At 49.7% G+C, this 27,240-nt stretch overlaps 1 protein-coding gene across 2 annotated transcripts in view; it reads right to left on the bottom strand.

Moving 5' to 3' along the window:
* Window positions 1–16,870, bottom strand: part of LOC147086414 (ubiquitin-conjugating enzyme E2 Q1) — a 34,895-nt gene extending 18,025 nt beyond the window's left edge. Inside the window, exons 1-3 of one of the 2 annotated variants that reach the window (XM_085978515.1) lie at window positions 16,300–16,870; window positions 4,219–4,323; window positions 1,321–1,425 (exon numbers count right to left, since the gene is read on the bottom strand). In XM_085978515.1, the coding sequence (XP_085834641.1) occupies window positions 1,321–1,425; window positions 4,219–4,323; window positions 16,300–16,455 (366 nt within the window). In that variant the 5' untranslated portion in view covers window positions 16,456–16,870. The remainder of the gene's footprint in view (window positions 1–1,320; window positions 1,426–4,218; window positions 4,324–16,299) is intronic. The other variant, XM_085978516.1, reaches the window with a different exon arrangement.
* Between the last annotated feature and the right edge of the window lie 10,370 nt (window positions 16,871–27,240).

Below are 27,240 nucleotides of genomic sequence, written 5' to 3'. Positions count from 1 at the left end.
GAAGGCACTTGGGTGAGCTCCCAGCTACAGGCCGCACATTGATGCCCTCCTGAAGCAATACCCCCGCGCTGCCACAGGACCCCCCCCCCGCCGAGACAACTCACTGGTCTCAGCCATGGCTCAGTGGGTTGCACTCCATCTCGCCGCTAAGGTCGTGGGTTCGAGCCCCGCTCCAGAGACCTGAGCACAAAAAGCAAGGCCAACACTCCCAGTGCGGTGCCGAGGGAGCGGTACCGAGGGAGCGCCGCCCCGCCGCAGGGGCGGTGCCGAGGGAGCGCAGCGCCGCCCCGCCGCAGGGGCGGTGCCGAGGGAGCGCAGCGCCGCCCCGCCGCAGGGGCGGTGCCGAGGGAGCGCAGCGCCGCCCCGCCGCAGGGGCGGTGCCGAGGGAGCGCCGCCCCGCCGCAGGGGCGGTGCCGAGGGAGCGCCGCCCCGCCGCAGGGGCGGTGCCGAGGGAGCGCCGCCCCGCCGCAGGGGCGGTGCCGAGAGAGCGCCGCCCCGCCGCAGGGGCGGTGCCGAGGGAGCGCCGCCCCGCCGCAGGGGCGGTGCCGAGGCAGCGCCGCCCCGCCGCAGGGGCGGTGCCGAGGGAGCGCCGCCCCGCCGCAGGGGCGGTACCGAGGGAGCACAGCGCCGCCCCGCCGCAGGGGCGGTACCGAGGGAGCACAGCGCTGCCCCCGCCGCAGGGGCGGTACCGAGGGATCGCCGCCCCGCCGCAGGGGCGGTACCGAGGGAGCGCCGCCCCGCCGCAGGGGCGGTACCGAGGGAGCGCCGCACCGCCGCAGGGGCGGTACCGAGGGAGCGCCGCACCGCCGCAGGGGCGGTACCGAGGGAGCGCCGCACCGCCGCAGGGGCGGTACCGAGGGAGCGCCGCACTGTCAGAGGGGCCATCTTTTGTATGAGATGTTAAACTTCATCTGCACTTTCAGGTGAACATAATCTGCACTTTCAGGTGAACGTAAAAGATCTCACGGCCACTATTGGAAGAAGAGCAGGGGGGAGTTCTCCCCGGTGTCCTGGGGCCAATATTTATCCCTCAACCAACATCACTAAAACAGATGATCTGGTCATTATCACATTGCTGTTTGTGGGAGCTTGCTGTGCACAAATTGGCTGCCGTGTTTCCTACATTACAAGAGTGACCACACTTCAAAAAAAGTACTTCATTGACTGTAAAGCACTTTGGGACGTCCTGAAGTGGTGAAAGGCGCTGGAGAAATGCGAGTCTGTTTTTCTTGGACAGGCCACTCTTCTATCTCTCCAGCACCCGACCCCCACCACCAACCCACGCGCTGCCCCCCCCCCCCAGCCCACACTCCACCTTACCTGTTCTGTCGGTAAAGGCTGATCCAACATTTCCACGTCTGGGTGCTGCGGGAGGTTGTAGAGTTTGCACAGGTCGGAGATTATTCGCTTTAAGTGTTGCAGAAGCTGCGGAGGGAGAGAGGGAGAGAGTCAGAGCCCAGTGTATGGAAAGGCCGCTCGCTCCACCACACGCACTCCAGCCAGACTCCAAGCTACCATTGGCCTTCCACCTCCTCCTCACGCTGTCCATTGACTCCCTTTTCTTTGAATGCCACATTGCTGCCCCTGGCTTGATTTGAAGAACAGGCCCATCAGTGAATGGAGAAAGGACTCTCAGCCCACCAGTCTAGGCTGGCCACAAGTCAGATCCCAAAATTGTCTATCTGAAGGATGGGCCTATACTCTCTGGGGTCTAGAAGAATGGGAGGCGATCTCATTGAAACATACAAGATTCTGAGGGGGATTGACAGGGTAGATGCTGAGAGGCTGTTTCCCCCTGGCTGGAGAGTCTAGAACCAGGGGTCACAGTCTCAGGATAAGGGGTCGGCCATTGAGGACTGAGATGAGGAGGAATTTCTTCACTCAGAGGGTGGTGAATCTTTGGAATTCTCTGCCCCAGAGGGCTGTGGAGGCTCAGTTGTTGAGTATATTCAAGGCTGAGATCGATAGATTTTTGAATATTAAAGGGAATCAAGGGATATGGGGATCGGGCGGGAAAGTGGAGTTGAGGTCGAAGATCAGCCGTGATCTTACTGAATGGCGGAGCAGGCTCGAGGGGCCGAATGGCTGACTCCTGCTCCTGGATCTTATGTTCTTCGGAAGGCCATGGCAGGTTTGCAGAGAAACGGCTGATAGTGACACGCGACCACCAGGACGGAGGTGGTGAACCAGGTAGAACATCGGGAGGAGGAGGAGGCCATTCAGCTGCTCCAGCCTGTTCCACCGTTCAATCAGATCTGTACCGCGACTCCATTTACCCGCCTGTGCTCCATATCAGACCCTGACTCCATAAAAAATCTCACTCTTGAAAATTTTAATGGACACAGCCTTTTGGGGGGGGGGGGGGGAAAGAGGGTTCCATATTTCCGCCACCCTTTGTGTGAAGAAGTGCTTCCCGACATCACCCCTGAATGGCCTGGCTCTAATTTTAAGGTGACGCCCCCTTGTTCTGGACTCCCCCCACCAGAAGAAATAATTTCTCATAAGAACATAAAAAATAGGAGCAGAAGTCATACAGCCTCTCGAGCCTGCTCCATCATTCAATAAGGTTTTTTCTTGTTTAAGTGATGTGGGCGTCGCTGGCAAGGCCAGCATTTATTGCCCATCCCTAATTGCCCCTTGAGAAGGTGGTGGTGAGCCGCCTTCTTGAACCGCTGCAGTCCCGTGTGGTGAAGGTGCTCCCACAGTGCTGTTAGGGAGGGAGTTCCAGGATTTTGACCCAGCGACGATGAAGGAACGGCCCGATATATTTCCAAGTCAGGATGGTGTGTGTGACTTGGAGGGGAACTTGGAGGTGGCGGTGTTCCCATGCGCCTGCTGCCCTTGTCCTTCTAGGTGGAAGAGGTGGCGGGTTTGGGAGGTGCTGCCGAAGAAGCCTTGGCGAGTTGCTGCAGTGCATCTTGTAGATGGCCCACACTGCAGCCACGGTGCGCCGGTGCTGGAGGGAGTGAGTGTTTAAGGTGGTGGATGGGGTGTCGATCAAGCGGGCTGCTTTGTCCTGGATGGTGTCGAGCTTCTGGAGTGTTGTTGGATCACGTGTGATCATGGCTGATCGTCAACCTCAACGCCACTTTCCTGCCCGATCCCCATATCCCCCAATTCCCCTCGAGTACAAAAATCTATCGATCTCAGCCTTGAATCGACTCAACGATTCAGCATCCACAGCCCTCTGGGGCGGAGAATTCCAAAGATTCACAACCCTCTGAGTGAAGAAATTCCTCCTCATCTCGGTCTTAAATGGCCGACCCCTTATCCTGAGACTGTGACCCCTGGTTCTAGACTCTCCAGCCAGGGGGAAACATCCTCTCGGCATCTACCCGGTCAATCCCCCTCAGAATCGTACATGTCTCTCATTCTTCTAAGCTCGAGAGAGTATCTCTTCATAGGACAGCCCCCTCATCCCAGGAATCAGTCTAGTGAACCTTCATCGCCCTGCCTCCAAGACAAGTATATCCTTCCTCAGATAAAGGAGACTCTATTCTACCCTATCGAATCCTTTTATAATTTTAAAAACCTCAATTAGATCGCCCCTTAATCTGCTAAACGCAAGGGAATACAAGTCTTGTCTGGGCAACCCGTCCTTGTAATTTAACCTGCTTAGCCCCAGGTATCATTCTGGTAAATCTGCACTGCCGCTCCCCTCCCTCCTCCCCCCACCCACCACCCAACTCCCAAGGCCGACAGGTCCTTCCTGACGAACATTGCCTAGAACTGAATGCAGTACCAGATGGACCGTGGGTCGCGTTTCCAGCGATGGCAACAGCGAGCGCAAATCCGCCTCGGGGAGGGGGGTCAGAACTGGCGCCTGTGCGCCACGCGAGACCTGGGAATCCGCCCCCGGAGCCCAAGCTGCAAGGTCCCAATTGTACTCGTATTTCTGGGCTGTTTAATCTCAAATCGGCCTGCTCTCGCCTTAACTGTCGAATACAATCCTCAATCAGGCACCAATATCTTGCTGGTTATCTCAATCCCAGAAAGAATTATCCACCCCCACCCCCGAACAACCCTTTAAGTGTCTGTGGATTCCCGTTGATAGATCAACAACGGGCCCCACAGATGGAAAGAAAAATGCACCAATTTCTGCAGATTTTCCCCAATTATCCTCAAAACACTCCTGTGGCTTATTATTTTGCAAGCCACGACTGGGGAGGGAGGATCTCCCCGCGAGACCGTAACTCGCCCGACCGCCCCCAGACTCACCAGCGTGCTGCCTTTCTTTATATCGGCGAGGCGCTCCAGCACTGCAGCCAGGTTCGGGTCTTCGGACTCGACGAACCATATGGGTGGCACCGAGGGATAGGATTCCTGGGAAAACAGGAAGATTGAAAGTTAACCTCCCTGGAGATATTCAGTGGACCAAAATCCCGCACCCTTCCCATTTCCGACTGCCGTTCCCTGCCCTTGCTTAACATCCCACTTCAATCCCTCCTATTCCTTTGGATCCTACTTATTCCCCTCCCACTGCCTGGTCTGCCACCCCATGCCCTCCCATCGCCTGGCCTCCCACCCCATGCCTGGTATGTATATATTTTTAATTTATTTGTTCATAGGATGTGGGCATCGCTGGCAACACCAGCATTTAATGCCCATCCCTAATTACCCTCAAGGTGGTGGTTCCAGGTCACCTTATAGAACGGAGTGGCTTGCTAGACCATTTCAGAGGGCAGTTAAAAGTCAACCGCACTGCCGTGAGTCTGGAGTCACATATCAGCCAGACCGGGTAAGGACGGCAGATTTCCTTCCCTAAAAGGACATTAGTGAACCAGATGGGTTTTTACAACAATCCGGTCATGGTCACCGTTACTGATACTGGCTTTAAAGATACTGTGCTACCGTACCCAGTGGAGCCACCATATCCTACTCCGTCTCCCTCCCGCCGCCCCGCCTCCCTCCCGCCGCCCCGCCTCCCTCCACCCCGCCTCACTCCCGCCGCCCCGCCTCCCTCCCGCCGCGTGCCCTCCCGCCGCCCCGTCTCCCTCCTGCTGCGTGCCCTCCCGCCGCCCCGTCTCCCTCCCGCCGCCCCGTGCCCTCCCATCGCCCCGTGCCCTCCCGCCGCCTCGTCTCCCGCCCCGTGCCCTCCCGCCGCCCCGTCTCCCTCCCACTGCCCCGTGCCCTCCCGCCACCCCCGTCTCCCGCCCCGTGCCCTCCCGCCGCCCCGTCTCCCTCCCGCCGCCCCGTGCCCTCCCGCCGCCCCGTCTCCCTCCCGCCGCCCCGTGCCCTCCCGCCGCCCCGTCTCCCGCCCCGTGCCCTCCTGCCGCCCCGTGCCCTCCTGCCGCCCCGTCTCCCGCCCCGTGCCCTCCCGCCGCCCCGTCTCCCGCCCCGTGCCCTCCCGCCGCCCCGTCTCCCACCCCGTGCCCTCCCGCCGCCCCATCTCCTGCCCCGTGCCCTCCCACCGCCCCGTCTCCCATCACCTGGTCTTCCGCCTCATGCCCTCCCACCGCCTGGTCTCTCACCCCGTGCCCTCCCACCGCCCGGTCTCCCACCCCATGCCCTCCCACCCCATGCCCTCTGAGGTCCAATGGACCAAACCCGCAATCGACAACTCCAAGGGCCATAGCACCAGGCGTTACAGGGCACAGTACAGAAGACTACCTGGACACAATCAGTTTAACAGACACCACCAAGCAGGGGGGCAGGATCAGAACCTCCATCCCCCCCGTCCCAAAAAAAACCACACAAGGCTGAAGACATACCTTCTATGGTGAGGGCCAAGGGTGACCACCCAGATCCCAAGACCCCATTAATGCTGTGTTTTACCGGGCACAATACTGCAAGAGACGGAAGTTATTAAGTGCCCCTGGGGCGCACTGGTTAAATGTCCAAGGGAGGCTCCGTCCCTGCTCTGTGGCGAGTCATCGCCCAGTGTTACGGATCACAATTGGACTCGGTGTCGATTGGGTGGGGGGGGGGGGGGGGGCGGGGGGGGGGGGTGAGGGGGGGGTGAACTTACAGGTTTCCCGCTGCTCCCCACGGATGAACAGCCCACCGAGCTCCCTGCCCAGGCCACGTTTTCGTTGGCCGGTGCACCCAGGATATTTTCGCAGGTGCGAGAGGCCGAGGGAAGGAAGGGCGGGCCGCCTTCAACAACAGCGGGCTATTCGACCACAGGAAGGCATCGCAGCTGAGCCCGATGTTGTCCTCACCCAACATGGAGACACGTGCGGGGTGGGTTAACGGAAAGTGATCAGGAGCGGATTCTCTCTCCTCCACCTCCACCCCACTAGCCTGGGGCACTGACAGGCGGCCGCATCGACCCAGTCGCTCCCCCCTGCCTGAAAATCAGCGGGCTCCGCACAGGATGGGAAGCGAAACCTGGGGTCAGCACCGCAGGAGGGGCATTCACCTGCCGAGTCTGCTCGGGGAAGAGAGAGGCGTTTGTTCGCAGGTTACTGCGCCGATCATGCACATCGGGCAAGCGAGGCAAACACGCAACGCTGACTGTTCATTCGGGAGGACGGCTCGCTGAGCTGGATCCGTCTCCCGCCCCCACCCACAGGCCACCCCCCACATTCCCCCTTGCTGCTGGATCTATTCACCGCAGAGACTTGGCCTGCACACTGTGACTGTAAATTCTCTCGAATGAGACCGGGGCTACAAGGGTTAAATTACGAGGACAGGTTGCCCAGACTGGGCTTGTATTCCCTCGAGTTTAGAAGATTAAGGGGTGATCTAATCGAGGTGTTTAAGATGATTAAGGATTCGATGGGGTCGAGAGAAACTATTTCCTCTGGTGGGGGGAGTCCAGAACAAGGGGGGGGCATCACCTTAAAATGAGAGCCAGGCCGTTCAGGGGTGATGTCAGGAAGCACTTCTTCACACAAAGGGTGGTGGAAATCTGGAACTCTTCCCCCAAAAAAGCTGTTGAGGTTGGAGCTTTCAAAACTTGAGATTGATAGATGTTTGTTGGGTATTAAGGTTTACGGAACCCAGGCGGGTGGATGGAGTTAAGATGCAGATCAGCCGTGATCTCACTGAATGGTGGAACAGGCTCGAGGGGCTGAAGGGCCTCCTCCTGTTCCTGTGTAAATCAGTGTGTGGGGCAAGAGCTAAAAACCAGGTGAGGCACGGACTCCTCCTGCTTGTATCGCAGGCACAGAGAAGCGATTGTGGAAATATAACTCCCATTGACTCAGACACCCAAGGCGGTGATGTGGGACCACAAGGCTCCAATACTGAACTTGACAGCCAGCAGTGAGCCATCCTATAAATCGCAGGGAACAGGTCCGGGTTACAGGTCAAAACCCAAAACTGCCTGATCCCCACTCCCAGAATGGGTGTGCAGGGAGTTACATGTGTGTCATGCATGGCGCAGAGGTTAAAAACCCTCGCCCGAGTCAGAAGGTCATGGGTTCAAGTCCCACTCCAGAGACTCGAGCACAGGAAAACTAGGCTGACACTCCCAGTGCAGTACTGAGGGAGCGCCGCACTGTCGGAGGGGGGGGGGCGGCACTGAGGGAGCGCCGCACTGTCGGGGGGGGGGGGGGGGGGGCGGCACTGAGGGAGCGCCGCACTGTCGGAGGGGGTGGTCGGCACTGAGGGAGCGCCGCACTGTCGGGGGGGGGGGGGGGCGGCACTGAGGGAGTGCCGCACTGTCGGAGGGGCGGCACTGAGGGAGCGCCGCACTGTCGGAGGGGCGGTACTGAGGGAGCGCTGCACTGTCGGAGGGGCAGTACTGAGGGAGCGCCGCACTGTCGGATGAGACATTAAACTGAGGCCCTGTCTGCCCCCTCTGGTGGATGAAACAGATACCACAGTCACTACTTCGAAGAGCAGGGGGGAGTTCTCCCCGGTGTCCTGGGGCCAATATTTATCCCTCAACCAACATCACTAAAATACAGATGATCTGGTCATTGTCACATTGCTGTTCGTGGGAGCTTGCTGTGCACAATTTGCCTGCCACGTTTCCCACATTACAACAGTGACCACACTTCAAAAAATACTTCCATTGGCTGTAGAGCACTTTGGGACGTCAGGCAAGTCTTTCTTTTTAGAAAGAATCTGGGACTCAATCCAGCCCCAACAAACCATGCGAATGTATCTCCTCATTGATGGCCATCAGGTGACCAGACATACAATGAATTTGGGGGCAGTTTCAATCCAAAATGCAGCTAATTCTGCAATCATTGGCAACCGAGCAAAGAGGTAGATTTCTGAAATTATCAAGATCGTCACACTGGTGCAATAAGTAGGGAGGTCATCGGAGCTTTGGATTAGAACAGAGTAGTATCTAACCTGTACCTGCCCTGGGAGTGTTTGATGGGACAGTGTAGAGGGAGCTTTACTCTGTATCTAACCCGTGCTGTACCTGCCCTGGGAGTGTTTGATGGGACAGTGTAGAGGGAGCTTTACTCTGTATCTAACCCGTGCTGTACCTGCCCTGGGAGTGTTTGATGGGACAGTGTAGAGGGAGCTTTACTCTGTATCTAACCCGTGCTGTACCTGCCCTGGGAGTGTTTGATGGGACAGTGTAGAGGGAGCTTTACTCTGTATCTAACCCGTGCTGTACCTGCCCTGGGAGTGTTTGATGGGACAGTGAAGAGGGAGCTTTACTCTGTATCTAACCCGTGCTGTACCTGCCCTGGGAGTGTTTGATGGGACAGTGTAGAGGGAGCTTTACTCTGTATCTAACCCGTGCTGTACCTGCCCCGGGAGTGTTTGATGGGACAGTGTAGAGGGAGCTTTACTCTGTATCTAACCCGTGCTGTACCTGCCCTGGGAGTGTTTGATGGGACAGTGTAGAGGGAGCTTTACTCTGTATCTAACCCGTGCTGTACCTGCCCTGGGAGTGTTTGATGGGACAGTGTAGAGGGAGCTTTACTCTGTATCTAACCCGTGCTGTACCTGCCCCGGGAGTGTTTGATGGGACAGTGTAGAGGGAGCTTTACTCTGTATCTAACCCGTGCTGTACCTGCCCTGGGAGTGTTTGATGGGACAGTGTAGAGGGAGCTTTACTCTGTATCTAACTTGTGATGAGGGTTTCTGCCTCCATCACCCTTTCAGGCAGTGAGTTCTAGATCCCCACCACCCTCTGGGTGAAAAACACTCAACTCCCCACTAATCTTTCTCCCAATGACTTTAAATCTATGCTCCCCTGGTTATTGACCTCTCTGCTAAGGGAAATAGGTCCTTCCTAGCCACTCTATCGAGGCCCCTCATAATTTTAAACACCTCAATTAAATCTCCCCTCAGCCTCCCCTGTTCCCAAGAAAACAACCCCAGCCGATCCAATCTTTCCTCATCGCTGAAATTCTCTCAATTAGATCTTGCAAGCATATTCCACAACACCAAACACAGAAAAGAATCAATCCATTTCCTCCCCACCCCAAACAACTTGCACTTAGAAGCATAGAAACATAGAAAAATGTATATAACAAATGCAAAAGTGGCAACAATTAACCATTTAGAATTGTAACTAAACATCTGGCAGTAGTTTAAGCAACTGTAGATATTTTTAAAAATCCAGTTCGGACTGAATTTGTAGCTATGACAACAGCTTGGGCCTAGTCAAGCCTGGGACTCAATTTATGAGCAAGCTCAGAAGGTCAGCTGCTGAGGCCTACAATGGATTTTTTTAAATTTTTTTTTTTAATAAATGTATCCTGTCAGCAACACTGGAGATTAACAAATAATAAACATTAGCTCACGCCTCGACTGATGCAGTGTCCGAGGAGCAGATTTTGCTGCAAATGATTTTAGGCCTTGTAACTGAACAAAATAGATAAAAGTGCCTCCTCACAAAAACACACCATGCTAGAATCAAACAGTATATGATTGTGTGCACACATTATCCCAATAAGTGCTATGCCCAATAGGCAAACAGAACTGTTACACCAGTAACACGGTTTATTATAATATACAGAAGCGTTATACCCAGTAACACACGGTGTGTTATTGTATAATATATACAGGAGCGTTATACCCAGTAACACACGGTGTGTTATTGTATATAATATATACAGGAGCGTTATACCCAGTAACACACGGTGTGTTATTATATAATATATACAGAGTGTTATACCCAGTAACACATGGTGTGTTATTTTTATAATATATATGGGAGTGTTATAACCAGTAACGCATGGTGTGTTATTATATATAATATATACAGGAGCGTTATACCCAGTGTAACACGGTGTGTTATTATATAATATATACAGGAGCGTTATACCCAGTAACACACGGTGTGTTATTTTTATAATATATATGGGAATGTTATAACCAGTAACACATGGTGTGTTATTATAATATATACAGAGTGTTATACCCAGTAACGCACGGTGTTTTATTATATAATATATACAGAGTGTTATACCCAGTAACACACGGTGTGTTATTATAATATATACAGAGTGTTATACCCAGTAACGCACGGTGTTTTATTATATAATATATACAGAGTGTTATACCCAGTAACACACGGTGTGTTATTATAATATATAGAGTGTTATACCCAGTAACGCACGGTGTGTTATTATATAATAGAGGGTTTTATACCCAGTAACACATGGTGTGTTATTATATAATATATACAGGAGTGTTATACCCAGTAACACACGGTGTGTTATTATATAATATATAGAGGGTTTTATACCCAGTAACACACGGTGTGTTATTGTATAATATATACAGGAGTGTTATACCCAGTAACACACGGTGTGTTATTATATAATATAGAGGGTGTTATACCCAGTAACACACGGTGTGTTATTATATAATATATAGAGGGTTTTATACCCAGTAACACACGGTGTGTTATTATATAATATATACAGGAGCGTTATACCCAGTAACACACGGTGTGTTATTATATAATATATACAGGAGCGTTATACCCAGTAACGCAGTGTGTTATTATATAATATATAGAGTGTTATACCCAGTAACACACGGTGTGTTATTATATAATATATACAGGAGTGTTATACCCAGTAACACACGGTGTGTTATTGTATAATATATACAGAGTGTTATACCCAGTAACACATGGTGTGTTATTATATAATATATACAGGAGTGTTATACCCAGTAACACACGGTGTGTTATTATATAATATATATACAGAGTGTTATACCCAGTAACACACGGTGTGTTATTATATAATATATACAGGAGTGTTATACCCAGTAACACACGGTGTGTTATTATATAATATATAGAGGGTTTTATACCCAGTAACACACGGTGTGTTATTGTATAATATATACAGGAGTGTTATACCCAGTAACACACGGTGTGTTATTATATAATATATACAGGAGTGTTATACCCAGTAACACACGGTGTGTTATTATATAATATATAGAGGGTTTTATACCCAGTAACACACGGTGTGTTATTGTATAATATATACAGGAGTGTTATACCCAGTAACACACGGTGTGTTATTATATAATATAGAGGGTGTTATACCCAGTAACACACGGTGTGTTATTATATAATATATACAGGAGTGTTATACCCAGTAACACACGGTGTGTTATTATATAATATAGAGGGTGTTATACCCAGTAACACATGGTGTGTTATTATATAATATATACAGAGTGTTATACCCAGTAACACATGGTGTGTTATTATATAATATATACAGGAGTGTTATACCCAGTAACGCACGGTGCGTTATTATATATATATATATATATATATATATATATATATATATATATATATATATATATATATATATATATATATAGAGGGTTTTATACCCAGTAACACATGGTGTGTTATTATATAATATATACAGAGTGTTATACCCAGTAACACACGGTGTGTTATTATATAATATATACAGGAGTGTTATACCCAGTAACACACGGTGTGTTATTATATAATATATAGAGGGTTTTATACCCAGTAACACACGGTGTGTTATTGTATAATATATACAGGAGTGTTATACCCAGTAACACACGGTGTGTTATTATATAATATAGAGGGTGTTATACCCAGTAACACACGGTGTGTTATTATATAATATATACAGGAGTGTTATACCCAGTAACACACGGTGTGTTATTATATAATATAGAGGGTGTTATACCCAGTAACACACGGTGTGTTATTATATAATATATACAGGAGTGTTATACCCAGTAACACACGGTGTGTTATTATATAATATATAGAGGGTTTTATACCCAGTAACACACGGTGTGTTATTGTATAATATATAGAGGGTTTTATACCCAGTAACACACGGTGTGTTATTATATAATATATAGAGGGTTTTATACCCAGTAACACACGGTGTGTTATTATATAATATAGAGGGTGTTATACCCAGTAACGTACGGTGTGTTATTATATAATATATACAGGAGTGTTATACCCAGTAACACACGGTGTGTTATTATATAATATAGAGGGTGTTATACCCAGTAACACACGGTGTGTTATTATATAATATATACAGGAGTGTTATACCCAGTAACGCACGGTGCGTTATTATATAATATATAGAGGGTTTTATACCCAGTAACACACGGTGTGTTATTGTATAATATATACAGGAGTGTTATACCCAGTAACACACGGTGTGTTATTGTATAATATATACAGAGTGTTATACCCAGTAACACACGGTGTGTTATTATATAATATATACAGGAGCGTTATACCCAGTAACACACGGTGTGTTATTATATAATATATACAGGAGCGTTATACCCAGTAACGCAGTGTGTTATTATATAATATATAGAGTGTTATACCCAGTAACACACGGTGTGTTATTATATAATATATACAGGAGTGTTATACCCAGTAACACACGGTGTGTTATTGTATAATATATACAGAGTGTTATACCCAGTAACACACGGTGTGTTATTATATAATATATACAGGAGTGTTATACCCAGTAACACACGGTGTGTTGTTATATAATATATACAGAGTGTTATACCCAGTAACACACGGTGTGTTATTATATAATATATACAGGAGTGTTATACCCAGTAACACACGGTGTGTTGTTATATAATATATACAGAGTGTTATACCCAGTAACACACGGTGTGTTATTATATAATATATACAGTGTTATACCCAGTAACGCAGTGTGTTATTATATAATATATACAGAGTGTTATAACCAGTAACACACGGTGTTATTATATAATATATACAGAGTGTTATACCCAGTAACACACGGTGTGTTATTATATAATATATACAGAGTGTTATACCCAGTAATACACGGTGTGTTATTATAATATATACAGAGTGTTATACCCTGTAACACACGGTGTATTATTATATAATATATACAGAGTGTTATACCCAGTAACACACGGTGTATTATTATAATATATAGAGGGTTTTATTATACCCAGTAACGCACGGTGTGTTATTATATAATATATACAGGAGGGTTATACCCAATAACTATTAGGAGCATTGCACCCCATAATATTAATATTTCTCCAATTTAAATAATTTATTATTAAGCCCGCCCTCCATGCATTACCCACATGCCCTAACTTGGGCACAGTGGCAGCATGGGATGGCGAGGACTCGAGGGCAATACTCCCCAGCAGAAAAGCCCCGATAAATCTATCAAAGCCGAAATTCTGTGGAATTATTATTATATAGTGCACCAGATTAAGGTCAGACCCGCAGGATCCGGGAACCATTATAAACGTCATTTTTATTTCGCGCTTAACATCAAATGTGCTCCTTCTAGCACCATCCTAATGCTGCTCTCCCAACGGGGTTCAGTATGTCTGCCACACCGGGTCTCCAGAGGTCCCAGAGGGGACGGTGAAAGACTACAGCCCAGGCCTCGCCGTAGCTGGAACCTGAAGTAGGCCCACTCACATTTTTTCCCCCCTCTCCTCTTCCGAAGGTGCTGACTCTCAGATCCACAGCCGTTCTCCCACAACTGAACAGCACTTGCATTTAGCGGGGTCAAAGAGGGAGGTTTTAAAGAGGAGAGAGAGAGAGGCGGAGAGGTTTAGGGAGGGAATTCCAGAGCTCGGGGCCCAGGCAGCTGAAGGCACGGCCGCCAATGGTGGAGCGATGGAAATCGGGGGGATGCGCAAGAGGCCTGAATTGGAGGAGCTCAGAGATCTGGGAGGGTTGTGGGGCTGGAGGGGGTTACAGAGATGGGGAGGGGTGTAGGGGCTGGAGGAGGTTACAGAGATAGGGAGGGGTGTAGGGGCTGGAGGAGGTTACAGAGATAGGGAGGGGTGTAGGGGCTGGAGGAGGTTACAGAGATAGGGAGGGGTGTAGGGGCTGGAGGAGGTTACAGAGATAGGGAGGGGTGTAGGGGCTGGAGGAGGTTACAGAGATAGGGAGGGGTGTAGGGGCTGGAGGAGGTTACAGAGATAGGGAGGGGTGTAGGGGCTGGAGGAGGTTACAGAGATGGGGAGGGGTGTAGGGGCTGGAGGAGGTTAGAGATAGGGAGGGGTGTAGGGGCTGGAGGAGGTTACAGAGATAGGGGGGTGGGGTGGAGGGGCTGGAGGGGGTTACAGAGATAGGGAGGGGTGTAGGGGCTGGAGGAGGTTACAGAGATAGGGAGGGGTGTAGTGGCTGGAGGAGGTTACAGAGATAGGGAGGGGTGTAGGGGCTGGAGGAGGTTACAGAGATAGGGAGGGGTGTAGGGGCTGGAGGGGGTTACAGAGATAGGGGGGTGGGGGGGAGAGTGGGGTGGATGCAGCACACGCATCCCAGTGCATATCCAAGTACTTTTTAAATGTGATGAGGGTTTCTGCCTCGACCACCCTTTCAGGCAGTGAGTTCCAGACCCCCACCACCCTCTGGGTGAAAACAATTCCCCTCAACTCCCCTCTAATCCTCCGACCAATGACTTTCAATCTCTGCCCCCTGGTTATTGACCTCTCTGCTCAGAGAAACCGGTCCTTCCTATCCACTCTATCCAGGCCCCTCATCATTTTATACCCCTCGATTAAATCTCCCCTCAGCCTCCTCTGTTCCAAAGAAAACAACCCCAGCCGATCCAATCTTTCCTCATCGCTGAAATTCCCCAGCCTGGTCAACATCCTCGTAAATCTCCTCTGCACCCTCTCTAGTGCGATCACATCTTTCCTGTAATGTGGTGACCAGAACTGCACGCAGTACTCGAGCTGAGGCCTAACTAGTGTTTTATACAGTTCAAGCAGAACCTCCCTGCTCTTATATTCTATGCCTCGGTTAATAAAAGGGAAAGTAGCCCGTATGCCTTCTTAACCACCTTATCTACCTGTCCTGGTGCCTCTAGGGATCTGCGGACATGCACTCGAATAATAAAATTATTACGATGCATCGCTATAGGCCTCAGATCCACATCAGTGCTGCTGATTAAGAAAGCTCTGCTAATATGGGTCTGTTTACAATAACCAGGAACTGGGCCCAATTTAATGCCAAGCCCGATCTTGATTTACATGATAGCTAGATACATATTTTTTTATTTATAATATTGGTGCAACGATAGTCTGTTTTAAAAAAAAACCACCAATCCTTTCCCCCCCCCCTCCAAGAACCAGTCTCCCTCCCCTCCCAACATTTTTTAAAAAAATGCTCCCTTTCAGCACAGAAACTTTGAGGCCTCGCTTGATTTTTTTTTGCTATCTTCGGGCCTTGCTTACACACACACACACACACACACACACACACACACAATACAACGCCTCGCTTTAAAAAGGAGAAATTACAGATGCTTCTTTTGCGAGGCCGAGGAAGACAAATTAGGAGGGAGGGGAAAAAAAAAACACACACCATTTCCAATTTGCAAGGGAGGAGAAGGAGGGTAGGGCGAGCAATAAAAGCCTTCCTGGGTACAAGGAGGAAGAGGAATCATTTAAAAATATATATATTAAAAAACAGGGCATAAATAAGTGGAGATGTCCTGGTTATTGTTCTGAGGATATGTGTTACAATTTGGGGCCTCCTCGGATACAATGTTGCAGTTTCATGAATCAATGTTGCAGTTTCACGAATCAATGTTGCAGTTTCCCCTACAATACAATGTTGCCGTTTCCCCTACAATACAATGTTGCAGTTTCTCCGCAATACAATGTTGCAGTTTCATGAACCAATGTTGCTGTTTCTTCAATACAATGTTGCAGTTTCCCCTACAATACAATGTAGCAGTTTCTGGATACAATGCCGCTGGTTAGTTTCAGGCCGCGGATGTCTTGTCGATTGCGTTTGTTAGTGACCTCCCTCTGCTCGGGGGCTGGTTAGTTTCACGCCGGGGGCTCGGCTGGTCAGTTACACCTTATCTCTCCCCCCCTCTCTCTGCCCTAATGTTAGTGTCTGTGTGTGAGTTTCCTTACCGTGATGTTACAGTGAATGACCAGGACCTGCTCCCGGGTAACGAACTGACAGCTGATCTCGTCCAGGGAGCCGGAGACGATCCGGAATCGCTCGTGTTTCTGGTGGAAGATAGACTCGAGTAATTTGAGTTCTTGTTTCAACGCAGAGCCCGACATTTTCTCACCATTTCCAACGGGTGGGGTGGTGGGGGTGGTGAATGAAATCCAAAAAAAAAAGGGAAAGAAATCCGCTTTCTTTCCCCCCCCCTCCTTTTCGTTCTCAAAACGATTCTTCCAAGGCACAAAGCACGCAGTACAGAAGAGCAGGAAGGAGCTGAGATAATAAGACTGGAGAGGGGAGGGGGGAAGGAAGGAAGGAAGGGGGGGAGAAGAGAGAGAGAGAGAGAGAGAGGTGGAGACAGGAAGATTTAGGGAGAGAGAGAAAGAGAGAAAGGAGAGAGAGAAGAGGAACCCAACTTCTACAGACGGGACAGGGAGGAGGGAACCAGATTGCAGCAAGGAGATTTTTCACCTCCCCCCCGGCAGAACAAGAACAAAAACAATTTCAGATTTATCTTTCCCCCTTCCCCAACCCCCCCTCTTCTCCTGCCTCCTTCCCTCCTCCCCCGCCCCCAACAAAACAAAACAAAACAAAATTAATCTCAAAACTTCTTCAAAAACCCCAAAATGGCGACAGCAACCAGCCCAGGGTCCCGGCGTCCATCCTGTTCGCGACCAAAAACCCGTGAGATCCGAGCAAAAGGGGGAGGGAGAGAAGGAGAGAGAGAAAGAGAGAGAGAGAAAAAAGAGGAACCTCAGCCTCTTAAAGCGACACCCACTCTTAAAGCTGCAGCGCCCACCCCGGAAGTGATTTGGATCCAGAGCCCGAAATCACCTGCTTGATTATTTCTCTTTATTCTGCTTTAAATGTATTTATTTTATTCGCGACCTCGCGCCCCCTCCTCAAAAAAAAAAATCTGCTGGGACGTGTTTCTTAAAATAAAATGTGGATGCATTCAATTTCTTATCAAATTTCAATTAACTGGATCAGTTGCCATTTTTTTTTAAACGCACCCGCATCCAAATGCCTTGGAATCCTAGAATGGTTACAGCACGCAAGGCGGCCATTCGGCCCGTTGAGCCCATGCCGGCTCTCCGCTAGTCCCACTCCCCCCGCCCTTTCATAGAAACATAGAAGATAGGAGCGGGAGAAGGCCATTCGGCCCCTCGAGTCTGCTCCGCCATTCACTGAGATCATGGCTGATCATCCAAATTCAGTACCCTGTCCCTGCCTTCTCCCCATATCCCTTGATCCCTTTAGCCTTAAGAAATATATCCAACTCCTTCTTGAATATATTTAATGAATTGGCCTCCACTGCCTTCTGTGGTAGAGAATTCCACAGGTTCACCACTCTCTGGGTGAAGAAATTCCTCCTCATCTCTGTCCTAAATGGCTTACCCATTATCCTTAGACTGTGACCCCTGGTTCTGGACTCCCCCGCCATCGGGAACAGCCTTCCTGCATCTAGTCTGTCTAGTCCTGTTAGAATTTTATAAGTTTCAATGAGACCCCCTCTCATTCTTCTAAACTCCAGCGAATATAAGCCCAATCGACCCAATCTCTCCTCATACGTCATTCCTGCCATCCCAGGTATCAGCCTTTCCCCGGAGCCCTGCAAAATGTTTTCCTTCCAGTACTTCTCCAATTCCCTTTTGAAAGCCACAATTGAGTCTGCCTTCACCACCCTTTCAGGCAGTGATTCCAGATCCTCACCACTCGCTGCGTAAAAACAGTTTTTCCTCATGTCGCCTTTGGTTCTTCTGCCAATCACCTTAAATCTGTGTCCTCGGGTTCGCGACCCTTCCGCCAATGGGAACAGATTCTCTCTATCTACTCTGTCCAGACCCCTCATGATTTTGAACACCTCTATCAAATCTCCTCTCAAACTTCTCTGCTCCAAGGAGAACAACCCCAGCTTCTCCAGTCTATCCACGTAACTGAAGTCCCTCATCCCTGGAATCATTCTCGTCAATCTTTTCCGCACCCTCTCTAAGGCCTTCACATCCTTCCTAAAGTGCGGGGCCCAGAATTGGACACAATTCTCCAGTTGAGGCTGAACCAGTGTTTTATAAAGGTTCATCATAACTTCTTTGTTTTTGTACTCTGTGCTTCTATTTATGAAGCCTAGGATCCCGTAAGCTTTTTTAACTGCTTTCTCAACCTGCCCTGCCACCTTCAACGATTTGTGCACATATACCCCCAGGTCCCTCTGTTCATGCACCCTTTAGGATTGTACCATTTAGTTTATATTGCCTCTCCTCATTCTTTCTACCAAAAAGTATTACTACCCACTTTTCTGTGTTTGGTAGGAAGAATAGGGAGGTCACTTATCACTTGGAGGGTGCGAGTCCGGGTGGGGTAGAGGAACAAAGGGATCTCGGAGTACAAATACACAAATCACTAAAAGTTGTGACACAGGTTAGCAAGGCCATAAAAAAAGCAAACCAGGCACTAGGGTTTATTTCTAGAGGGATAGAATTGAAAAGTAGGGAAGTGATGCTAAACCTGTATCGAACCTTGGTTAGACCACACTTGGAGTACTGCGTACAGTTCTGGTCGCCATATTATAAAAAGGATATCGAGGCACTGGAGAGGGTGCAGAGAAGATTTACAAGGATGATACCAGGAATGCGAGGGTATACATATCAGGAAAGGATGAACAGGCTGGGTCTCTTTTCTCTTGAAAAAAGGCTGAGGGGTGACCTAATAGAGGTCTTTAAAATTAGGAGAGGTTTCGATAGAGTGGATACAGAGAGAATGTTTCCACTTGTGGGGAAGAGCAGAACTAGAGGCCATCAATATAAGATAGTCACCAAGAAATCCAATAGGGAATTCAGGAGAAACTTCTTTCCCCAGAGAGTGGTGAGAATGTGGAACTCGCTGCCACAGGGAGTGGTCGAGGCGAGGAGTATAGATGCATTTAAGGGGAGGCTAGATAAGCACATGAGGGAGAAGGGAACAGAAGGTTATGGTGATAGGGTGAGATGAAGAGGGGTGGGCGGAGCCTCGTGTGGAGCATAAACACCGGCACGGACCAATTGGGCCGAATGGCCTGATTCCGTGCTGTACATTCGATGTAATTCTATAGAACCTATCTAACTGTCAATATGATCGTAGTCCTGCCATCATTTTATACACCTCTATCAGATATCCCCAGACTCTACTCATTCTTCTTGGGTAAGGGTATTGAGGGATATGGGGCAAAGGCAGGTAAATGGAGTTAGGTCGCAGATCAACCCTGCTCTCATTCAATGGCGGAGCAGGCTCGAGGGGCCGAATGGCCTCCTCCTGTTCCGATGTTCCCATGCATCTCTAAAGTAAATAAGACTCAGCTTTTCAAGCCCAGCTGGGTAACGTAAGGTGTTTTAAGTTGGGTTTGATTCTTGTGTTCCTCCTCTGAACCTATTCCAAAGCCTCTATATCACCCCCGCCCCGTGTGAGGTGGTGTGGCTGGAAGTTAGCTCTGGTTTGGACAGGCTGCCTGGGTCACTCATGGTCTGGTTGAACACAGGAACGGGAGGAGGCCATTCAGCCCCTCGAGCCTGTTCCGCCCTTCAATGAGATCGCGGCTGATCTGTATCTTAACTCCATCCACCCGCCTTAGCGCCATAGCCCTTCATCCCCTCACCCAACAATAATCTGCCGCTCCCAGTCTTGAAAGCTCCAACTGACCCCCCCAGCACCCCCAGCTTTTGGGGGGAAGAGTTCCAGATTTCCACCACCCTTTCTGTGAAAAAGTGCTTCCCGACATCACCCCTGAACGGCCTGGCTCTAATTTTAAGGTTCTGCCTCCCTTGTTCTGGACTCCCCCGACCAGAGGAAATAGTCTCTCTCTCTTTAATCTTCTTTAATCATCTTAAACACCTCGATTAGATCACCCCTTAATCTTCTAAGCTCGAGGGAACACAAGCCCAGTCTGTGTAACCTGTCCTCATAATTTAACCCTTTTAGCCCCCGGGTATTGTTCTGGAGAATCAACAACAACAACAACTAGTATTTATATAGTGCCTTTAATGTAGTAAAACATCCCAAGGCGCTGCACAGGAGTATTACAAGACACATAAGGAGATATTAGGACAGGTGACCAAAAGCTTGGTCAAAGAGGTGGGTTTTAAGGAGCGTCTTAAAGGAGGAGGGAGAGGCGGAGAGGTTTAGGGAGGGAATTCCAGAGCTCGGGGCCCAGGCGGCTGAAGGCACGGCCGCCAATGGTGGAGCGATGGAAATCGGGGGATGCACAAGAGGCCAGAATTGGAGGAGCGCAGAGATCTGGGAGGGGATTGTGGGGCTGGAGGAGATTACAGAGATAGGGAGGGGGCGAGGAGGCCGTGGAGGATGAGAATTTTGAAATCGAGGCGCTGCTTAACCGGGAGCCAGTGCAGGTCAGCGAGCACAGGGGGTGATGGGTGAACGGGACTGGGTGTGAGTTAGGACACGGGGCAGTGAGCACAGGGGGTGATGGGTGAACGGGACTGGGTGTGAGTTAGGACACGGGGCAGTGAGCACAGGGGGTGATGGGTGAACGGGACTGGGCGCGAGTTAGGACATGGGGCAGTGAGCACAGGGGGTGACGGGTGAACGGGACTGGGTGCGAGTTAGGACACGGGGGCAGTGAGCACAGGGGGTGATGGGTGAACAGGACTTGGTGTGAGTTAGGACACGGGGCAGTGAGCACAGGGGGTGATGGGTGAACGGGACTGGGTGCGAGTTAGGACACGGGGCAGTGAGCACAGGGGGTGATGGGTGAACGGGACTTGGTGCGAGTTAGGACACGGGGCAGTGAGCACAGTGGGTGATGGGTGAACGGGACTGGGTGTGAGTTAGGACACGGGGCAGTGAGCACAGGGGGTGATGGGTGAACGGGACTCGGCACGAGTTAGGACACGGGGCAGTGAGCACAGGGGGTGATGGGTGAACGGGACTGGGTGTGAGTTAGGACATGGGTCAGCGAGCACAGGGGAGATGGGTGAACGGGACTTGGTGCGAGTTAGGACACGGGGCAGTGAGCACAGGGGGTGATGGGTGAACGGGACTGGGTGTGAGTTAGGACACGGGGCAGTGAGCACAGGGGGTGATGGGTGAACGGGACTGGGTGTGAGTTAGGACACGGGGCAGTGAGCACGGGGGGTGATGGGTGAACGGGACTGGGTGTGAGTTAGGACACGGGGGCAGTGAGCACAGGGGGTGACGGGTGAACGGGACTGGGTGTGAGTTAGGACACGGGTCAGCGAGCACAGGGGAGATGGGTGAACGGGACTTGGTGTGAGTTAGGACACGGGGCAGTGAGCACAGGGGGTGATGGGTGAACGGGACTGGGTGTGAGTTAGGACACGGGGCAGTGAGCACAGGGGGTGATGGGTGAACGGGACTGGGTGTGAGTTAGGACACGGGGCAGTGAGCACAGGGGGTGATGGGTGAACGGGACTGGGTGTGAGTTAGGACACGGGTCAGCGAGCACAGGGGAGATGGGTGAACGGGACTTGGTGCGAGTTAGGACATGGGCAGCCGAGTTTTGGATGACCTCAAGTTTACGTAGGGTGGAATGTGGGAGGCCAGCCAGGAGTGTGTTGGAATAGTCGAGTCTAGAGGTAACAAAGGCATGGATGAGGGTTTCAGCAGCGGATGAGCTGAGGCAAGGGCGGAGACGGGCGATGTTACAGAGGTGGAAGTAGGTGGTCTTTGTTATGCTGCAGATATGTGGTTGGAAGCTCATTTCAGGGTCAAAGATCTAAAGATCTGGGACTGAAAGTCGATAAATCCCAAGGACCGGATGATCTACATCCTAGGGTTTTGAAAGAGGTGGCCATTGGGATAGTGGACACATTGGTTGTCATCTTCCAAAATTCTATAGATTCTGGAACGGTTCCTGCAGATTGGAGGATAGCAAATGTAAACCCATTATTTAAGAAAGGAGGGAGAGAGAAAACAGGGAACTACAGACCTGTTAGCCTCACATCAGTAGTTGGGAAAATGCTGGAATCTATTATAAAGGATGCAATAACTGAGCACTTAGAAACTAATAGTAAGATTGGGTAGAGTCAACATGGATTTATGAAAGGGAAATCCTGTTTAACAAACCTATTGGAGTTCTTTGAGGATATAACTAGTGGAGTAGACAAAGGGGAACCGGTAGCTGTGGTGCATTTGGATTTTCAGAAGGCCTTCGATAAGGTCCCACACAAGAGGTTGGTGAACAAAATTAGAGCACATGGAATTGGGGGTAATATACTAGCATGGATTGAGAATTGGTTAACAGACAGAAAACAAAGAGTCGGGATAAACGGATCTTTTTCAGGATGGCAGGCTGTGACTAGTGGGGTACCGCAAGGGTTGGTACTTGGGCCCCAGCTAGTCACAATCTATATCAATGATTTGGATGAGGGGACTAAATGTAACATTTCCAAATTTGCTGATGATACAAAGCTAGGTGGCAGTGTCAGTTGTGAAGAGGATGTGAAGAGGCTTCAAGGGGATCTCGACAGGCTCAGTGAGTGGGCGAGAACATGGCAGATGGAATATAATGTGGATAAATGTGAAGTTATCCACTTTGGTAGAAAAAACAGAAAGGCAGAGTATTTCCTAAATGGTGAAAGATTGGGGAATGCAGATGCTCAAAGGGACCTGTGTGTCCTTGTACATGAGTCACTGAAAGTGAATGCGCAGGTGCAGCAAGCCATTAGGAAGGCAAATGGTAAGCTGGCCTTCATTACAAGAGGCTTTGAGTACAGGAGTAAAGAAGTCTTACTCCAATTATATAGGGCCTTGGCGAGACCACACCTGGAGTACTGTGAACAATTGTGGTCTCCTTACCTAAGGAGGGATATACTTGCCATAGAGGGAGTGCAACGAAGGTTCATGAGACTGATTCCTGGGATGGCGGGACTGTCGTATGAGAAGAGATTGAGTAAACTAGGCCTGTATTCTCTTGAATTCAGAAGAATGAGAGGGGATCTCATTGAAGCATACAAAATTATTACAGGGCTTGATAGGGTGGATGCTGGGAGAACGTTTCCCTTGGCTGGGGAGTCTAGAACCAGGGGTCACAGTCTCAGGATAAGGGGTCGGCCATTCAGGACTGAGAGGAGAAGAAATTTCTTCACACAGAGGGTGGCGAATCTTTGGAATTCTCTACCCCAGAGGGCTGTGGAGGCTCCATCATTGGGTATATTCAAAACAGAAGTCGATAGATTTCTGACTAGTAAGGACATCAAGGGATATGGCGATAGGGCCGGTGAATGGAGTTGAGGCAGAAGATCAGCCATGATCTCATTCAATGGCGGAGCAGGATCGAGGGGCCGAATGGCCGACTCCTGCTCCTATTTCTTCTGTTCTTATGTTTTTAAATATGACACCAAGGTTGCGAACAGTGTGGTTCAGCCTCTGACATATGTTAGGGAGAGGGATGGAGTCAGTGGCCAGGGAACGGAGTTTGTGGCAGGGACTGAAAACAGTGGCTTCGGTCTTCCCAATATTTAATTGGAGAAAATTATTATTATCTGGTCATTATCACATTGCTGTTGGTGGGAGCTTGCTATGCGCAAATTGGCTGCTGCATTGCCTATATTACAAAAGTACTTCATTGGCTGTAAAGCACTTTGGGACATCCTGAGCTGGTGAAAGGCGCTATATAATCATAATCAACGTTTATTGTCATTGTTAGTGCACAAGTGCAGTACAACGAAATGTAGGCTTGCGGCTCCCGAGAGTGTACATTTAGATTAAGACATTTAAACATTCAACATACATTTGGCTTGTAATATATTAACATAAACATAATAAAGTGCATTGGCAGATGTGCAGGCTTTAGAGTTTATTTGTGGAGTTCAGTAGGATGACAGCCCTGGGAAAGAAGCTGTTCCTAAATCTGGTTGTACGGGTGCGAATGCATCTGTAGCGTCTCCCAGATGGCAGGAGGGCGAACAGACTGTGGCTGGGGTGGTGTGGTAAACCACTAATCTGCCTGTACAGAACATGTCTGGGCATGCCTCAGCTGGCTCCGCCCCTGGCTCCACCCCTAAGCCCAGGTATAAAGGTGATTGACCTCCAGTCCCCCTGGCTTTAAGGATCGGTCTACCAGCAGAGGCATGCTCGTATTCTTTTGTTAATAAAAGCCTACTTGTTATAAGTTTAACTCTTAGTCTTCTGGAGTTATTGATGGCGCATCAGGTGGGTAGGGTCTTTGATGATGGTCCGTGACCTCCGTAAACAGCGTTTCTGGTATATGTGCTCTATGGTCGGTAGCCGGGTGCCGGTAATGCGTTGGGCAGTTTTGACTACCCGCTGCAGGGCTTTCCGGTCATAGTAGCTACAGCTGCCATACCATACTGTGATACAGTTCGTCAGGATGCTCTCTATTGTGCAGCGGTAAAAGTTAGAGAGGATCAGGGGTGACAGGTTACATCCCTTCAGCCTCCTTAGGAAATATAGGCGCTGCTGGGCCTTCTTCACCAAAGAGGAGGTATTGAGGGACCAGGAGAGGTCTTCCGTGATGTGGACTCCGAGGAACTTAAATGCAAGTCTGGATTAAAAATCTTACACCTGCACCCACTTCCTGCTTACATTGCCATTATAAAATCCAATGTCACAGTTATCATTATAAGGACAGAATGTCTGACTGTAAAGTGAGGACTGAATTGTGTCTGTGCTTTCTGGTCCAATGATCTCTTGCCCGCCCGCTAACCCTGCTTCACCTGACAACAACATTTGATGGAAAAATTTCCCATTGTAAATTGGTGTGTCAACATTTCCCATTCAATTTTGCTATTAAACGGTCACACTGTAGTTACAGAATCTGACCACTAGATGGCTCAGTGGAGTGAGTTTCTGATATCTCTTTCCCAACTCCGCCATTATCTTCTATATATCAAAAAACTTGCTTTCGTCAATTGATTCTGCATAACCACGTGCAATTTACTGATATATAAGAACATAAGAATTAGGAGCAGGAGTCAGCCATTCGGCCCTTCGAACCTGCTCCGCCATTCAATAAGATCATGGCTGATCTTCGACCTCAACTCCACGTTCCCGCTCGATCCCCATATCCCTCGATTCCCCGAGAGTCCAAAAATCTCTCGATCTCAGCCTTGAATATACTCAACGACTGAGCCTCCACAGCCCTCTGGGGCAGAGAATTCCAAAGATTCACCGCCCTCTGAGTGAAGAAATTCCTCCTCATCTCAGTCCTCAATGGCCGAGTCCTTATCCTGAGACTGTGACCCCTGGTTCTAGACTCTCCAGCCAGGGGGGAAACAGCCTCTCAGCATCTACCCTGTCAATCCCCCTCAGAATCTTGTATGTTTCAGTGAGATCACCTCATTCTTCTAAACTCCAGAGAGTATCGGCCCATTCTACACAATCTCTCATCATAGGACAGTCCTCTCATCCCAGGAATCAATCTAGCGAACCTTCATTGCACCGCCTCCAAGGCAAGTACATCCTTCCTCAGATAAGGAGACCAGAACTGTGCACACAGTACTCCAGGTGTGGTCTCACCAAGGCCCTGTATAATTGTAGCGAGACTTCCTTACTCAGGAAGGCAGATTATTTTTTGAACGGCAATAGATTGGGAGAAAGGGAAGTGCAACGAGACCTGGGTGTCCTTGTGCACCAGTCGCTGAAAGTAAGCATGCAGGTGCAGCAGGCGGTTAAGAAGGCAAATGGTATGTTGGCCTTCATAGCGAGAGGGTTTGAGTACAGGAACAGGGATGTCTTGCTGCAGTTGTACAGGGCCTTGGTGAGACCACACCTTGAGTATTGTGTGCAGTTTTGGTCGCCTTATCTGAGGAAGGATGTTCTTGCCATGGAGGGAGTGCAGCGAAGATTCACCAGACTGATACCTCGGATGGCAGGAATGACGTATGAGGAGAGATTGGGTCGATTGGGCTTATACTCGCTGGAGTTTAGAAGATTGAGAGGGGATCTCATTGAAACTTATAAAATTCTAACAGGACTAGACAGACGAGATGCAGGAAGGATGTTCCCGATGGTCGGGGAGTCCAGAACCAGGGGTCACAGTCTAAGGATAAGGGGTAAGCCATTTAGGACTGAGATAAGGAGGAATTTCTTCACCCAGAGAGTGGTGAACCTGCGGAATTCTCTACCACAGAAGGCAGTGGAGGCCAATTCATTAAATATATTCAAGAAGGAGTTGGATATATTTCTTCAGGCTAAAGGGATCAAGGGATATGGGGAGAAGGCAGGGACAGGCTACTGAATTTGGATGATCAGCCATGATCTCATTGAATGGCGGAGCAGGCTCGAGGGGCCGAATGGCCGACTCCTGCTCCTATCTTCTATGTTTCTATGTTTCTATGTTTCTTGTACTCCAAACACCTCGCAATAAAGGCCAACGTGCCATTTGCATTAATTTGCATACGAGTGCAATTTCCTGTAAGTTTCACACTTACTTCCTGAAACGTATCATTCCGTTATGCTTTTCTGTCACGTTGCAACTTACCAATTGCCTAAGTCCTTCGGCTTTTGTTCACATGATTTGCAGCCCTGTGTTGGGTTCCACCACCATTGCCCCCCATGCTCCCGCCACGCCGCTCCCGGTCCCCGATGCCTCCGCTTCACACACAGTGCCGACCAGGGCACAGCAACAGTGCAAAGTCCCAGGTTGGTATCAATGATCAGGAGGCAGGCAGGAGACTGAAGCCCTCCATTTGTTTCACTGATTCTACGACCTCCCACCTTTCACCCTCCGTAAACTTGAGGCCATCCAAAACTCTGCTGCCCCCACCTCGCACCGAGTCCCCGTTCGACCCATCACCCCCCTGTTGCTCGCTACATTGGCTCCCGGTCCGGCAACGCCTCGATTTTAAAATTCTCATCCTCGTCTTCAACTCCCTCCGTGGCCTCCTCACCCCCCTCCCCATCTCTGTAACCTCCTCCAGCCCCTACAC

This window comes from Somniosus microcephalus, unplaced genomic scaffold, assembly GCF_052327205.1.
Source record: "Somniosus microcephalus isolate GS21.2 unplaced genomic scaffold, FLI_Smic_1.0 unresolved_chr7, whole genome shotgun sequence".
NCBI classification, from domain to species: domain Eukaryota; kingdom Metazoa; phylum Chordata; class Chondrichthyes; order Squaliformes; family Somniosidae; genus Somniosus; species Somniosus microcephalus.
This window is presented reverse-complemented; position numbering and strand designations above follow the sequence as displayed.